The sequence below is a fragment of the Haliotis rubra genome, unplaced genomic scaffold, assembly GCF_003918875.1.
Source record: "Haliotis rubra isolate DU_JTF1 unplaced genomic scaffold, ASM391887v1 Scf840, whole genome shotgun sequence".
Classification (NCBI taxonomy): domain Eukaryota; kingdom Metazoa; phylum Mollusca; class Gastropoda; order Lepetellida; family Haliotidae; genus Haliotis; species Haliotis rubra.
The window spans coordinates 121,699-139,143 of record NW_025767569.1 but is presented as its reverse complement, the minus strand read 5'-3'; the positions used below and the strand labels follow the sequence as shown (position 1 = coordinate 139,143).

Below are 17,445 nucleotides of genomic sequence, written 5' to 3'. Positions count from 1 at the left end.
GATGAAGTATTCTACATGACATATTCTGTGTTGAAGTATTCTACATGACATATTCTGTGTTGAAGTATTCTACATGACATATTCTGTGTTGAAGTATTCTACAAGACATGTTCTGTGTTGAAGTATTCTACATCACATATTCTGTGTTGAAGTTTTCTACATGACATGTTCTGTGTTGAAGTATTCTACATGACATATTCTGTGTTGCAGCCTGGAGCGAGGGGATAGCACTGATACCTGGGTCTTCACAGAAGTCTGATGTACACGGTAGGTGGGGGAATATTGTGGACCAGATGTGTTAGTCGCATTGTGTATACAATAATACTATACATGATATATTGTCAGCTCATCAGATAAGTAAGAAAGCTTTTTCTATTGCAAAAACAAACCCTTGTGTCATCTAGTAAAGAGATTTATGGTTTGTGAAATTATCACTTCATATAGAATATATTCTTTACAATGAGGGAGTTGATATACATCTTTCAGTCCTCTGTAATCTAACATCAGCGGGGATACACCTAATCAGCACAATACCCTTTGTATATAATGTCAGAATACATTCAATGTATATAATGTCAGAATACATTCAATGTATATAATGTCAGAATACATTCAATGTATATAATGTCAGAATACATTCAATGTATATAATGTCAGGATACATTCAATGTATATAATGTCAGAATACATTCCATGTATATAATGTCAGAATACATTCAATGTATATAATGTCAGAATACATTCAATGTATATAATGTCAGAATACATTCAATGTATATAATGTCAGGATACATTCAATGTATATAATGTCAGAATACATTCCATGTATATAATGTCAGAATACATGCAATGTATATAATGTCAGAATACATTCAATGTATATAATGTCAGGATACATTCAATGTATATAATGTCAAAATACATTCAATGTATATAATGTCAGAATACATTCAGTGTATATAATGTCAGAATACATTCAATGTATATAATGTCAGAATACATTCCATGTATATAATGTCAGATTATATTCAATGTATATAATGTCAGAATACATTCAATGTATATAATATCAGATTACACTCAATGTATATAATGTCAGAATACATCCAATGTATATAATGTCAATGTATATAATGTCAGATTACACTCAATGTATATAATGACAGATTACACTCAATGCATATAATGTCAGAATACATTCAATGTATATAATGTCAGAATACACTCAATGTATATAATGTCAGAATACATTCAATGTATATAATGTCAGAATACATTCAATGTATATAATGTCAGAATACATTCAATGTATATAATGTCAGAATACACTCAATGTATATAATGTCAATGTATATAATATCAGAATACACTCAATGTATATAATGTCAGAATACATTCAATGTATATAATGTCAGAATACATTCAATACTTGCATCAGTGACCACACTTATAGACTAATGAACACAGTGTTTATTCTAACCCTCCTGTTTGTCTCCACAGCCACGAGCGGAGAGGGAGACACAACGATGTCTGGAACCCCCTCAAGACCTGACACACGAGGTGGGTGGAGACAATGTCACGTGTGTTGTAGCGGGCAGACCACTCTCCACACACACACAAAACTGTGTTAGAACTGTTAGATAACATTCTATTCATGTAAATGACTAATGTGTAATTAACATCAACTAGTTCTTGTGATTCCCAGGACACCCGCCATGTTGCTGTCAGCCATACTGCATGTATAGATGATGTACCGAGTATTTTGTATTGTATCAGTGTAAGATGTGAACAATGTAGCTGTAAGATGAAGATGTCCGACCTGTGTACAGAGTTTACTTTGTGATACAGCGACACCGACACCTGCACGGAGAGACGCCCGGGCAGACCACGACCTCCATTCCGCCTGCAAGGAGGGGAAGCTGGCGGCGGTGAAGCGGATCCTGGACACAGGTCGGACTGACGTCAACTGTAGTGGTGTGGTCGGGACGACACCGGTGATGTGGGCAGCACTGGGGGGACACAGGGGTGTGGTGGAGTTCCTTGTGAGTCAAGGTGCTGATGTGTCACTGGTGGACGATGTCGGTAACAACACCCTTCACTGGGCCTGTGAGGGAGGAGACAGGAAGACAGTGGAGTTTGTCCTGTCTCTGGACGGGGTGGACATCAACGTCAGGAACAACATCGGACAGACAGCGGTGGACGTGGCGAGACATGAGGGACATACGAATGTGGTGAAACTGCTGGAGCGTCAAGCTGTCACATGATGTAAATGCGAGACGGCCAATCAGTCGGCAGTGTTTTGGTATAGACTGTGACGGGGGGACACTGTGTGTGTCGTTCACGTCGTAGTGTTTATTTTAGTTTCAAGGTGAGAATATTTGTTGTGTTTCAGGAGAAATAAAACTTTATTAAACCTTTTCAAACATTTTGTCGTTTGTTGTGTTTAGAACTTTGCATGGTCAGGTAAGAAAGTTGTTGTCTGAGTGTAAATAGTCATCATATATGGTTGGTATGTAAACACAATGTCTTGTTTTACATCTCTGTTTGAGTTATCTCAGAAGTTCCTAACAAATCGTGAAACAGACAACAACAAACTGTTTGTTTACATCTCGCTGCACTCTGTGACCTCAGACTGAGCCGAGGGGTTGGCCAGCTGACATGGCGCCAAAATGTACAGTGACGTCACACTGCTGATGACGTCATAGTATTGCGACCACAGCCACTGCCCCTCACCTTTGAGAGGCTGTTGTGACGTTACACTCTAATGTAATAGCACATGGGGCCGCTTGGATTCATTCATCCGCTACGAAAGTGCTACAATGTTGGAGCGGTGTTGAGTATTACGAATAAGTGACTACTTAAAATAATATTTAGACAACTTTCTCTTAACGTGCCAAATCGCTATGGTCATGTAGAAAAATAAATGAACTAACATATATAGCTGCTACATTCTGATATGAAAAAAAGGCAGACACCCGGTGTCTAAATCTCACATTTGATAGTATCTTCAAATATAAGGAAGTTACTGTAAAAACTGCACCATGCTTGTTTTATGTATTTTGCAATGTCGGAGAACGAGGACATTGGTATGTTCATTAATATCTATATATTTCCGTGATTATACAAAAAAGATCTAGGTATCACAGTCAGAGTTTGCCACTCTTTCGACAGAAAATAAACTGTTTTTACCATTTAAATAATGCCTTGAATAGATATTAAAGGTCACATGCAACCAAAAAATCAAACATAATTAAAACACAATTAGCACTTCTTCGTGACATATAATATGCATTGCTGATTATGAAAAAACAAATAAACAAAATTATAAGCGTATAATCGCAAATCAAAAGTGCAATATTTTGTACTTGGGTTTACCTCCCTCGAAACGAAGCAGACGGGATACCGAACCCAGTCAGAGCGGGTGGGTGTGCACTCAAGTGTAAGGGCTGGTTCATTAGCAGATGTCGCCTTCACGGGTCATTGTGTGTGTATATATAGAGATGTTGGGTTTTGTAAATACATGCTCATTTTTTGTGTATAACATTTTGCAATCAACAGACATCATAACGTGTCATGTGTTCAAGTATCACACCTGCCTGTCTGTGTAATTACATAATGTGACATAGACCGAACTCGGGCCATAAATCAATGCGTTTTGTTGATGGTGTATAGCCTGATTGGTGTTAAGTTCAAATTGAATGTGGTCAGTGATCGAAGTTGTGTATTGAATATTGTCATTAGCAGAGAGGCAGGCCGACACACAGGTGTCAATAAAACAAGACATTGAGTTTTGTCTGTGACAGCGACATATCTATATCACAGTTAGAAATTGTGTCAACGCTAAATAATGACATTGCTTTTAAGTATCAAACTGAGAAAGTGACTCGGTAAGAAGAACGTGTGGTGAAATAGACAAATGAAATTATATAAACAGTTTATTTACTGTCATAACATATAAAAAAGTTCGCGCCTGTGAGATATCAACAAAACATTATGAAAATAGCTCACATCAAAGCCTTCACCGAGTATTCACCAGACAGCCCGCTTCCAAGTTGCGCGAACCTATTTCACTGCGCACGTGCTATGAGCGCAGCCCAGCTGTTGAAACCCGTATTCCCCAGAAAAGTCTGGGGAAAATTAGTGAAACGTTTGAACACCGATTTCGCGCGGTTTTTTTCATCGCGTTATTTTTCAACTTTATAAGATGAATTTGCATTTTTGACGCTTTGTTTCGGTAAGTCCATACCGAAAGGTATCAGAATCTGCAAAGTTGTGTTTTACGTTGCATGTGACCTTTAAACAATTAGATAGTTTTACCGTGTATCTTAATGTGGACAACACGAGCATCCGTTGGACATCAATTTAACGTTAGGGAAAAATAATACAAAACACACGAATATATTTTCAGGAAAGGGCGTTTCCTTGATCGTTTGTATGTGGTTACTTCTCTTCCCTAGTTCACAATGGAAGATGCAAAAGTAAGCTCCGATTGTATGAGTGCTATGGCATATTATATATCTGAGAGAGAGAGAGAGTATAGTTGACATATTTAATTCCAAGATGCTGTACCTTTTCAATCTCGTTCTTGATGAGTAGGCGACTAACGTGGTCGGGTGGTCAGGCTTGCTGACTCTGTTGACACGTCATCGTACCCCAATTGCGTAGATCCATGCTCAAGCTCAGCCGCCCCCTTCTAAATAATGTGCACCCCCTTTCTCAAAAAGCTTTATCCGCCCCTGCTCTTGTACTGTAAAAAATGGTACCAGTAGTATTTTGCACGTTTTATGATGAATGACAGAGGTACCTTTGTCAGTGTTCTTTGAATGCTGTATACGCTGCATGTCAACCCCGTAGATTGTAGTTCAGTGTGAAATAATGCGTCACACGTCACACGTGTATCACATAAGCATGTTGGTCAATATTAACCATTTCTTTTGAATGAGTACAGCCTAAGATTATTTTGAGTTTTGGGAATTTCCATCAGTAAGTAATAAGATAATATAGTGGTATTAGTATCGCTCAGTTACTGACCACTGACTGACTTACTGAGTTTAGTTTTATGACGCTTTTAGCAATATTCCAGCAATATCACGGTGGGGGACACCAGAAATGGGCTCACCATATTGTGCCCATGTGGGGAATCGAACCCGGATCCTCGGCGTGACGAGCCAACGCTTTAACCACTAGGCTACCCCACCGCCCCCAGTTACTGACCAACGTGACCAACAGATGGAATGGGGCAAATGTACATACATAGATACTTACATGTATCAACAATAAAACGTCACTACTAACAATTGCCATCCAAAATACTTGTTTACGGACATTAAATTCACACTCTCACACGCTCACACTCTCTCACACTCACTCACTCAGAAACTCTCGCGCACACTCTCTCGCGCTCACACTCGCGCACTCAGTCTCGCACACTTTCGTATGGTGGCTGATTAGGGCCATTGCTTTCTCGCCTTAAAATTCGGAGGCGAGAAAGCGATATCACGAGACGAGAAAGCGATAACACGAGAAGAGAACGGATAGCACGAGACGAGAAAGCGATAACACGAGACGAGAAAGCGATAGCGCGAGACCAGAAAGCGATAACACGAGACGAGAAAGCAATAACACGAGACGAGAAAGCGATAGCACGAGACGAGAAAGCGATAACATTACGCGAGAAAGCGATAGAGCGAGAAAGCGATATACCAAGGCGAGAAAGCGATGTAGCGAGAAAGCGATATAGCGAGAAAGCGATATAGCGAGAAAGCGATAGAGCGCGAAAGCGATATACTAAGGCGAGACAGCGATAGAGCAAGAAAGCGAGAAAGCGATAGAGCGAGAAAGCGATAGAGCGAGAAAGCGATAGAGCGTGAAAGCGATATACTAAGGCGAGAAAGCAGGAAAGCGATAGAGCGAGAAAGCAATAGAGCGAGAAAGCGATATTTCACGTAATTCTGCCCTGTCTGCACATGACGTCTAACCTGCGTATGATTTAATCCAACAGGAGGCTTCATTGTCATTTGGTTTAATTGTATAGAAACAAAATGAACATGCTTTCGAATTCTGTGGCATTTTTCTAATTAATCCTTTGACTTGTACAAACAATAATCCAACAATAACACCAGAAACCGAGTGTGTTGAAATAAATGAGCGCTCTTAAAAAGTCTGTAAAAAGGATAACAATCATTTAATTTATTGTTACATCACTAATTAGGTCTGGATTAATTCCTGGCTTGCATTTCTTTATTGTCATTTCCCTTGTTAAATGCCGCCATTGTTATCTCATTATTCATGCTGGGATTAACAATCCCTGGCTTCCATTTGTCCATCCACCCTACCAATTTAGCGCTAATTAAGTACTGGCTTCCCTTGTTATCTTATCGCTGTTTGTTTATCACTGTACGTCTTTAGCTTTCTGTTTCCTAGTTTCTAGTGTCTTCATTCACTCGATGGAGGATAAGAATATACTCCGTTGCATCGTGTTGTACAAATACAGAAGTTCTTCTTAACATCTCTTAAATACCTTTAGGTATTTTATGAGTCCTGTTTTATGAGCTCTGTTTTTCACTGGGCTAAGCTACACATTTCCCTACTCCCCATGTTACGCGTGAAGATCCGGGTTATATTGGTCCTCAGCAACACATGCTTGTCGTAAAAGGTGACTAACAGAATCGGGTGGTCGGGCTCGCTGACTTGGTTGGTTGACAATGTCATCGTTACCCAACTCCGTGGCGTTTTTTGCTCATAATGTTGATCACTGTATTGTCTCGAATATTTACAGATCGCCGCCATATAGCTGTAATATTGCCTAGTGCGGTGTTAAACAACAGACCAACTAAACCAACTCCCCGTCGGGCTGTATTGTATCAGTGGTGGAATTTTATAAACCATGTGCCTTTCATCTGGTAGTTTTATGCGTGCATATTTCACACATATATATATCTACTATTATGTGGAAAAGGTATTGTTCTAAATGTATGTGCCATAATCTCTCATACTTCTACAAGAATGGCTTGTCTGTCCCCGAACTCCCAACTATCGACTTGAGACAGTGCCACAATTCATCGACCGACGTGGTAGGTGTGTTTAACCAAAATGTAATGAAATTATTGCTTGGGGAATAAAGCACTATATGATAAACACCTGTATATTGAAAATAATTAAGTTTAGATGGGGAGTTGAGAAGTTGGACGTAAGAAGGTGTGAAGTTGATTGCGTATAAGTTCAACTAAGTAAGTGGTGTAAAGTATATTGTGACTTATTGTGCAGAACAGTTAAACTGTTGCTGATAAGCTAATAAGGAGTCTACTAAATAGATGAATTGGGGTTAAATGTTAAAAAGTAGGGCTGGGGAGCCAGGGTACGGTGTTTATGTTTTGGTTGTGAAACGTGTGGTGCGTGGCCTTGACATTGTGAGTTAGTCTGGATAATCGAGTTTACACTGTAATGTGTGGCTGGATAGGGATGTTTTAAAGGGTTTATTCTGTATATATTCTGATATTTTATTTTCAGACCCAGTCTGATAGTTATTGAGTCATTTGGTTTCTTCTAGTAACTAATAGGTAGTGGGTACTAGTCTTTGCACCTGTGTTTTTTTTTATATATTGTAAGGAGTTTAGTTGGGGATAGAGAAGGAGGGGAGCGACTCACTCCAGTGTGTACAAGATAAAAGTTTTGTAGATGTGTAGGAGGGTTTATTTGTCTGCATCCCAGTGAATGCCACCTATTGCTCTCATTCGATTTGAATCGTTTGGACATGAGTTGACCAGGTTATAAACAAGATGATACAGGTTGATAGTTCCATATATTGAACGAGTTTCAAGTCCTCCTCTGAAAACGAAAATGTTACGAAAGATTAACTGGATACACTAATCAGCTTTTCAAAACCTATGCGACCACGTCCAGATGTAGCCTTTTATCTCAATAAAACTTTTATTCTCAATAGACCACCAATGGTGGTATAAGAGTACATATCGCACACATCAATTATTACATACAGTCAAAATGGCGACGGAGGGTAACAATATATTGTAGAAAACCAGTTGTTGGTATAACATATCTATTATCTAACTTTTGTCAGAAGAAAACATGGCGGAAAGATTGGTTTTGATAGATATTTTGATGGCAGAACAGGTTTGAAATTGGCGGATCAAAATGTCGCTTACATTATAATAAAGGAGTTGTATATCCATATAACTTTCCCCGTTGTTAAGCACACCAACTTCTAAATGCCATCCAAAGAAGTTCACTATATATGGCTAGACCAGCGTTTAACTGCGTACTATTTTCAGCTTTGATTAGACGAACGTTTGACTGCATCCTTTTATTTGCTTTGATTACACCATTGACTGTGGAATGGTTCTGTTACTACATTGAGGTACCGAGGTGCTTTACTGTCACGTGCATCTCCTCTATCTTTGGGTAGGAGCGAATTGGGTTCATGTAGGTGAAGTTCTTCAGTTAATAAATTTCATCGTCTTTATTAATTCAAAGAAACTACAGCTGTATTTTGATCACCCTGAAATACAATAAAGTGACATAAACATAAACGGTTAAGTTCCCATGCCTCATTTCTAATTCCTCCACCTATAACCAAACAGCGAGAACTGATAATTATTTTTGAATTGTCTACATACGGCTCATTTATAGTGTCACATACTTCTAAACTCTCTGAATGTGATGTATATGTAATAAACTGAGCTGCAAAAGAAACGCAAGCTCCCAATTTGTTTGAAATGTAAGTGTAACTCACCATTCCATTCAGTTGGAATTGAACTGATGGCGTACAATATGGCGTCACAAAACCATCAACAATGAACCTAAAACATGAATATTGATCTTAGGCGACATATATTTGAATTCACACACTCACTCAGTGATTTTATTTTAGGATGATGGTTTGGATGTGGTTGATTGTCTCAGTGCTGGCCATTCATGGTGGAAATCACCATGAAAATATACTCGTCACAATGCCTTATTTGTCATAGGTCCCTCCCGTTCATCTGGCACTTCCGACATACTTCTCACACAGCATCATAATTCAAAGAAAACCATAGAAAAGAACCAGTCAGACTAGAAAATTCGGAAACTTTTGGAAGCAGTACACATCAAGAAGATACGATCCGCTCTCAACGGAGATGAAGGATAGTACATTCCCAATGCCTACCATCACTTGATAAAGTAATCAATAATATTTCTTGTGTACATTATCTGTTTCAATTCAACTATGTACATCAAACCCATCTTTTGTATATACATCCACCTGGCCTCCTATAAATTCTAATTCAGTCCTTGTATATCACCCTTCTGGCTTCCAATCAACTTACTAAATCTCTTCTACAAGCGTTGTACATCAACCTCATTTAATGTATAAACAACTCATTCCCTATCTACTGTAATAACAACTCATGTATATATTCTCTCGATTTGTTACTCATGTATCACTTGCTTGACAACGACATTAGAATCTATGTCGAAACGTCGCCTCCACAGAATAAAAGAAGTTGTATATCCAATATAATTGTCATTATTCTTCATCAACTCAACATCTAAAATGCCCATCAAAGAAACAATTCAATTGGTTGGTGTGATTAAGTTGGTTAAGACAATTCGAATCCATATATGTCAACAAATATGTAATTCCTTAAGTCACATCACAAAATGAACGTTTCCGTTATTTCACGATATGACTATTGTATACGTGCAAATGGCATGTCAAAGGAAAGTCTACATCTCTATTAGATATTTTCTAAACGTCAAGTCATACACCGCCATTCGTGGGCAAGAACATTACTGAAAACAATTTAATACTTTCCAGAAATTACGATGGCGACTGAGCTCCCGTTTGTAGTCGGTCATGCGCAGACAGCACTGAATTGTTGGTAATATCGCTTTCTCGCGCAATGATATCGCTTTCTCGTCTCGCGTTATCGCTTTCTCGTCTCGTGCTATTGCTTTCTCATCTCGTGATATCGCTTTCTCGTCTCGTGATATCGCTTTCTCGTCTCGTGATATCGCTTTCTCGCTTTCTTGCCTCCGAATTTTAAGGCGAGAAAGCGATGGCCTTAATCAGCCACCATACTTTCGCGCTCACACTCGCGCACACACTCGCGCACACTCTCGCGCTCTCTCGCGCGCGCTCTCTCTCTCTCCGCTCTCTCTAAGTTGCACAATAAAGTTCGGTACTGTAGTGACACTGTCTTTGATGTAATGATGTACAAAACAAACATATTAAAAGAAACAAAATCCAATATAGTTTTTATGTAGAAATACATGAATAAAGTTTGAGGATAAACCATCTATATATTGGATATTGTTTCTGTTAATACATGTATACTTGTATGTGAAAGACGGGACTGGACATGAAAGGCTTACGTCGGTTACCTTTATGAGCCTGAGCATGGATCTACGCAATTGGGGTACGATGACGTGTCAACCCAGTCAGCAAACCTGGCCACCCCACGTTAGTCGCCTACTCATCAAGAACGAAATTGAAAAGGTACAGCATCTTGGAATTAAATAGGTTTACCTTCGTGATGTGATTGAGGCATGCAAGGTGAAATCTGGTGAGGTTGATCTAGTTTCTAGAAATACCAACAACATCTTCAATCATAAGACAGATGCTGGTGTTTTCATTTCCATTGAACTGAATTAATTATATTCTTAATTAATATGTTTCATAATTAAAAATAAGCTTGTGTTTGTTTCGTAAAACATTACACCTGTATCCAATTAGATTACTGCATATATTCTGACCGAGCGCTTCCCTGGCTGCCTAGTTTTGACTGGAACAGGGATTCAGAAATAAAATTGAAATTACGAAAAAGGGGATGTTGAATGAATATCCTCTTCGCATATTATACAAATGGAAACTTTTGAATTTGGAGACAGGTTCAAAATCCTTCATAATTTTGTTGGTGTTCCAGATAGATCCCTGGCCATATAGTCTCCAAGTGACATTGTGGGCTGCAAGTTCCAAACTGTAAACTGTTATAGGCAGTGGGGTGGCTTGACTGGCCCACATGAGGTGATGGCAGCATGGAGATAGGAGAAGGCTTAACATTAGGGTCAATAAATATGCCTGTAACTTATACTGTTTTCTGTTGGTTGTATGATGTGACTTCTAATTGGTGTTGTCCCTACCACGTGTAGCCCCAATGCAGATGTATTTAGTCTCTGAATCTCCGGTCTCCCTCGGGCTCCTTTTCAATTCAAATGGGTGTGTTTGTTAGAATCAAAATTATATATTCAGAGACTAAGCGTTAGTCTAAGCCAACCCCTACTCCAAAGATTTGGATGTACCCGTCTGGAACGGCGACGTGTAACTTCAAACATCACAGATAGGCATACAGTCATTCAACCAATTATTTATTTCGGTCTCACCGTATGAACAACATTTTGCAGAAACATTTTGATAAAACCATCAAAAGGTGAGGTGAAATTGGGTTTAACGTCGTGCTTGAGAATATGTCGCTCATATGACGACGTGCATGCATGTGTATGTGTATGTGCGGCTGCTTGTACTAGCCCAGACTGAAGCTGGTTTTATAGTGCTAGCCCACTGAGATACCATGCCGCAGTGAAGGATGAATACCCCACTCAAACACATTATACTGACTCCGAGCCGACCAGTCCTTGTTGTACCCATTAATGCCGAGCGCCAGGCAGGGACCAACAAGTACCATATTTTAACGTCTTTTGGTATGACGCGGTCGGGGATCGAACCCGCGACCTTCCGCTCTCCGGGCGGACGCTCTTACCTCTACACCACGGAGGCGGTTGATAAAACCATACATATGTGTACACAAGCCATTCCACAGGAAATTACGAGAGACCATATAATAACACAAACACGAATCTATATTTAAGTTATATTGCTAGAAATATATATAAATAGGGACATGGGTAAAAGCTAATCCATGGTGTTTTAATTGGCTACGTCCGTTTACAGTGTAGAAACAGCGAGGGTACTGATTCAACTCGGGTATGTTTTCAATACGTGAACCGGGTTAATTTTCAATGGCAGCCGGGTAATTATTAAATATTGAAAAAAGACCCCTGGAGTTGAAAAGTGAGTCCGGGTAATAATTCAATGTTGAAAAAGTACCCGTCGGGTACCTATTCAACGCGGGTAAGTTTTCAATCTTACAAGTGTAAGATTGAAAACCGTCGTGATTTCGACGCGGGTAAGTTTTCAATCTTACACTGGCACGCTCTGTGCGGGGGTGGCCTAAAAGTCGGGCCAAGAAAGGTCGGGCCGGGCCGGGCCACCGGGTAATACTAAATATGGATTGTGTGTGTGTGTGTTGTTGTTGTTGTTGGGCATGTATGCCTATACCAGTGGTTTTGTTTGGGTTGATTGATGTGTCTGTGTGGGTGTGGGTGGGGTAGCTGTTGTTGATGTAGTTGTTTGTGATGTTTGTTATAGTGGATTTGTTGGTGTCTTTTGGTAGCTGGTGGAGGATATTGTCTAGGTTAGTGTCTGTGATGGGTTGGGGTTTGTCGTGGATGTAGCTTGTAATGGGAGGTGTATGTTGTATGTCGTTTAGCTGTTGTGAGTGTAGCAGCGTGTAATGGGAGGTGTATGTTGTATGTCGTTTAGCTGTTGGGAGTGTAGCAGCGTGTAATGGGAGGTGTATTTTGTATGTCGTTTAGTTGTCGTGAGTGTAGCAGCTTGTAATGGGAAGTGTATGTTGTATGTCGCTTAGTTGTTGTGAGTGTAGCTTGTAATGGGAGGTGTATGTTGTATGTCGTTTAGTTGTCGTGGATGTAGTTTGTAATGGGAGGTGTATGTTGTATGTCGTTTAGTTGTTGTGAGTGTAGCTTGTAATGGGAGGTGTATGTTGTATGTCGTTTAGCTGTTGTGAGTGTAGCAGCTTGTAATGGGAGGTGTATGTTGTATGTCGTTTAGTTGTTGTGAGTGTAGCTTGTAATGGGAGGTGTATGTTGTATGTCGTTTAGTTGTTGTGAGTGTAGCTTGTAATGGGAGGTGTATGTTGTATGTCGTTTAGTTGTCGTGGATGTAGTTTGTAATGGGAGGTGTATGTTGTATGTCGTTTAGTTGTTGTGAGTGTAGCAGCTTGTAATGGGAGGTGTATGTTGTATGTCGTTTAGTTGTTGTGAGTGTAGAGGTGGGTGATGCATGGAGCTCTTAAAGGGTTAATTTTGAATTTTTTAAGTGTTGATTTCTTTATGTTGTTGTATTTGTGTGTGACGAGTTTAAATAGTGGGTTGTGTTGGGCCCCAGCCCAGTAAGTGAGTGTTGTTGGGCCCCAGCCCAGTAAGTCAAGTGTTGTTGGGCCCCAGCCCAGTAAGTGAGTGTTGTTGGGCCCCAGCCCAGTGAGTGTTGTAGGGCCCCAGCCCAGTAAGTGAGTGTTGTTGGGCCCCAGCCCAGTAAGTGAGTGTTGTTGGACCCCAGCCCAGTAAGTGAGTGTTGTTGGGCCCCAGCCCAGTAAGTGAGTGTTGTTGGGCCCCAGCCCAGTAAGTGAGTGTTGTTGGACCCCAGCCCAGTCAGTGAGTGTTGTTGGGCCCCAGCCCAGTAAGTGAGTGTTGTTGGGCCCCAGCCCAGTGTGAGTGTTGTTGGGCCCCAGCCCAGTAAGTGAGTGTTGTTGGGCCCCAGCCCAGTAAGTGAGTGTTGTTGGGCCCCAGCCCAGTAAGTGAGTGTTGTTGGGCCCCAGCCCAGTAAGTGAGTGTTGTTGGATCCCTGCCCAGTAAGTGAGTGATGTTGGGCCCCAGCCCAGTAAGTGAGTGTTGTTGGGCCCCAGCCCAGTAAGTGAGTGTTGTTGGGCCCCAGCCCAGTAAGTGAGTGTTGGGCCCCAGGTAAGTCAGTGTTGTTGGGCCCCAGCCCAGTAAGTGAGTGTTGTTGGGCCCCAGCCCAGCTCAGTGAGTGTTGTTGGGCCCCAGCCCAGTAAGTGAGTGTTGTTGGGCCCCAACCCAGTAAGTGAGTGTTGTTGGGCCCCAGCCCAGTAAGTGAGTGTTGTTGGGCCCCAGCCCAGTAAGTGAGTGTTGTTGGGCCCCAGCCCAGTAAGTGAGTGTTGTTGGGCCCCAGCCCAGTAAGTGAGTGTTGTTGGACCCCAGCCCAGTAAGTGAGTGTGTTGGGCCCCAGCCCAGTAAGTGAGTGTTGTTGGGCCCCAGCCCAGTAAGTGAGTGTTGTTGGGCCCCAGCCCAGCTCAGTGAGTGTTGTTGGGCCCCAGCCCAGTAAGTGAGTGTTGTTGGGCCCCAGCCCAGTAAGTGAGTGTTGTTGGGCCCCAGCCCAGTAAGTGAGTGTTGTTGGGCCCCAGCCCAGTAAGTGAGTGTTGTTGGGCCCCAGCCCAGTAAGTGAGTGTTGTTGGACCCCAGCCCAGTAAGTGAGTGTTGTTGGGCCCCAGCCCAGTAAGTAAGTGAGTGTTGTTGGGCCCCAGCCCAGTAAGTGAGTGTTGTTGGGCCCCAGCCCAGTAAGTGAGTGTTGTTGGACCCCAGCCCAGTAAGTGAGTGTTGTTGGACCCCAGCCCAGTGAGTGTTGTTGGGCCCCAGCCCAGTAAGTGAGTGTTGTTGGACCCCAGCCCAGTAAGTGAGTGTTGTTGGGCCCCAGCCCAGTAAAGTGAGTGTTGTTGGGCCCCAGCCCAGTAAGTGAGTGTTGTTGGGCTCCCAGCCCAGTAAGTGAGTGATGTTGGGCCCCAGCCCAGTAAGTGAGTGTTGTTGGATCCCCAGCCCAGTAAGTGAGTGTTGTTGGGCCCCAGCCCAGTAAGTGAGTGTTGTTGGGCCCCAGCCCAGTAAGTGAGTGTTGTTGGGCCCCCAGTGAGTGAGTGTTGTTGGGCTAGCCAGTAGTGAGTGTTGTTGGGCCCCAGCCCAGTAAGTGAGTGTTGTTGGGCCCCAGCCCAGTAAGTCAGTGTTGTTGGGCCCCAGCCCAGTAAGTGGAGTGTTGGACCTAGCCCAGTTCAGTGAGTGTTGTTGGGCCCCAGCCCAGTAAGTGAGTGTTGTTGGGCTAGCCAGTAAGTGAGTGTTGTTGGACCCCAGCCCAGTAAGTGAGAGTGTTGTTGGACCCCAGCCCAGTAAATGAGTGTTGTTGGGCCCCAGCCCAGTAAGTGAGTGTTGTTGGGCCCCAGCCCAGTAAGTGAGGTTGACTAGCCCCAGCCCAGTAAGTGAGTGTTGTTGGACCCCAGCCCAGTAAGTGAGTGTTGTTGGACCCCAGCCCAGTAAGTGAGTGTTTGTTGGGCCCCAGCCCAGTAAGTCAGTGTTGTTGGGCTAGCCCAGTAAGTGAGTGTTGTTGGGCCCCAGCCCAGTGAGTGAGTTTGTAGGGCCCCAGCCCAGTAAGTGAGTGTTGTTGGGCCCCAGCCCAGTAAGTGAGTGTTGTTGGGCCCCAGCCCAGTAACTCAGTGTTGTTGGGCCCCAGCCCAGTAAGTGAGTGTTGTTGGGCCCCAGCCCAGTAAGTGAGTGTTGTTGGGCCCCAGCCCAGTAAGTGAGTGTTGTTGGGCCCCAGCCCAGTAAGTGAGTGTTGTTGGGCCCCAGCCCAGTAAGTGTGAGTGTTGTTGGGCCCCAGCCCAGTAAGTGAGTGTTGTTGGGCCCCAGCCCAGCCAGTGGAGTGTTGTTGGGCCCCAGCCCAGTAAGTGAGTGTTGTTGGGCCCCAGTGTTGTTGGGCCCCAGTAAGTGAGTGTTGTTGGGCCCCAGCCCAGTAAGTGAGTGTTGTTGGGCCCCAGCCCAGTAAGTGAGTGTTGTTGGGCCCCAGCCCAGTAAGTGAGTGTTGTTGGGCCCCAGCCCAGTGAACGCGTGTTGTTGGGCCCCAGCCCAGTAAGTGAGTGTTGTTGGGCCCCAGCCCAGTAAGTGAGTGTTGTTGGGCCCCAGCCCAGTAAGTGAGTGTTGTTGGGCCCCAGCCCAGTAAGTGAGTGTTGTTGGGCCCCAGCCCAGTAAGTGAGTGTTGTTGGGCCCCAGCCCAGTAAGTGAGTGTTGTTGGACCCCAGCCCAGTAAGTGAGTGTTGTTGGGCCCCAGCCCAGTAAGTGAGTGTTGTTGGGCCCCAGCCCAGTAAGTGAGTGTTGTTGGGCCCCAGCCCAGTAAGTGAGTGTTGTTGGGCCCCAGCCCAGTAAGTGAGTGTTGTTGGGCCCCAGCCCAGTAAGTGAGTGTTGTTGGGCCCCAGCCCAGTAAGTGAGTGTTGTTGGGCCCCAGCCCAGTAAGTGAGTGTTGTTGGGCCCCAGCCCAGTGAAGTGAGTGTTGTTGGGCCCCAGCCCAGTGAGTGTGAGTGTTGTTGGACCCCAGCCCAGTAAGTGAGTGTTGTTGGACCCCAGCCCAGTAAGTGAGTGTTGTTGGGCCCCAGCCCAGTAAGTGAGTGTTGGCCCCAGCCCAGTAAGTGAGTGTTGTTGGGCCCCAGCCCAGTAAGTGAGTGTTGTTGGGCCCCAGCCCAGTAAGTGAGTGTTGTTGGGCCCCAGCCCAGTAAGTCAGTGTTGTTGGGCCCCAGCCCAGTAAGTGAGTGTTGTTGGGCCCCAGCCCAGTAAGTGAGGTGTTGTGTTGTAAGTGAGTGTTGTTGGGCCCCAGCCCAGTGAGTGTGAGTGTTGTTGGGCCCCAGCCCAGTAAGTGAGTGTTGTTGGGCCCCAGCCCAGTAAGTCAGTGTTGTTGGGCCCCAGCCCAGTAAGTGAGTGTTGTTGGGCCCCAGCCCAGTAAGTGAGTGTTGTTGGGCCCCAGCCCAGTAAGTGAGTGTTGTTGGGCCCCAGCCCAGTAAGTGAGTGTTGTTGGGCCCCAGCCCAGTAAGTGAGTGTTGTTGGGCCCCAGCCCAGTAAGTGAGTGTTGTTGGACCCCAGCCCAGTAAGTGAGTGTTGTTGGGCCCCAGCCCAGTAAGTGTTGTGTTGTTGTAGTGTTGGGGCCCCAGCCCAGTAAGTGAGTGTTGTTGGGCCCCAGCCCAGTAAGTGAGTGTTGTTGGACCCCAGCCCAGTAAGTGAGTGTTGTTGGGCCCCAGCCCAGTAAGTGAGTGTTGTTGGGCCCCAGCCCAGTAAGTCAGTGTTGTTGGGCCCCAGCCCAGTAAGTGAGTGTTGTTGGGCCCCAGCCCAGTAAGTGAGTGTTGTTGGGCCCCAGCCCAGTAAGTGAGTGTTGTTGGGCCCCAGCCCAGTGGGTGAGTGTTGTTGGGCCCCAGCCCAGTATAGTGTGAGTGTTGTTGGGCCCCAGCCCAGTAAGTGAGTGTTGTTGGGCCCCAGCCCAGTAAGTGAGTGTTGTTGGACCCAGCCCAGTAAGTGAGTGTTGTTGGGCCCCAGCCCAGTAAGTGAGTGTTGCTGGACCCCAGCCCAGTAAGTGAGTGTTGTTGGGCCCCAGCCCAGTAAGTGAGTGTTGTTGGACCCCAGCCCAGTAAGTGAGTGTTGTTGGGCCCCAGCCCAGTAAGTGAGTGTTGTTGGACCCCAGCCCAGTAAGTGAGTGTTGTTGGACCCCAGCCCAGTAAGTGAGTGTTGTTGGGCCCCAGCCCAGTAAGTGAGTGTTGTTGGGCCCCAGCC

At 44.0% G+C, this 17,445-nt stretch overlaps 1 protein-coding gene across 7 annotated transcripts in view; it reads left to right on the top strand.

Annotated features, from left to right (window-relative positions):
- LOC124262497 (receptor-interacting serine/threonine-protein kinase 4-like) overlaps window positions 1-2,417 on the top strand; it is a 108,719-nt gene extending 106,302 nt beyond the window's left edge. For 3 of the 7 annotated variants that reach the window (XM_046697010.1, XM_046697005.1, XM_046697004.1), the window contains exons 10-12: window positions 211-267; window positions 1,501-1,560; window positions 1,849-2,417. In XM_046697010.1, the coding sequence (XP_046552966.1) occupies window positions 211-267; window positions 1,501-1,560; window positions 1,849-2,264 (533 nt within the window). In that variant the 3' untranslated portion in view covers window positions 2,265-2,417. The remainder of the gene's footprint in view (window positions 1-210; window positions 268-1,500; window positions 1,561-1,848) is intronic. The other 4 variants (XM_046697009.1, XM_046697006.1, XM_046697007.1 and 1 more) reach the window with 3 other exon arrangements.
- Window positions 2,418-17,445: the final 15,028 nt, after the last annotated feature.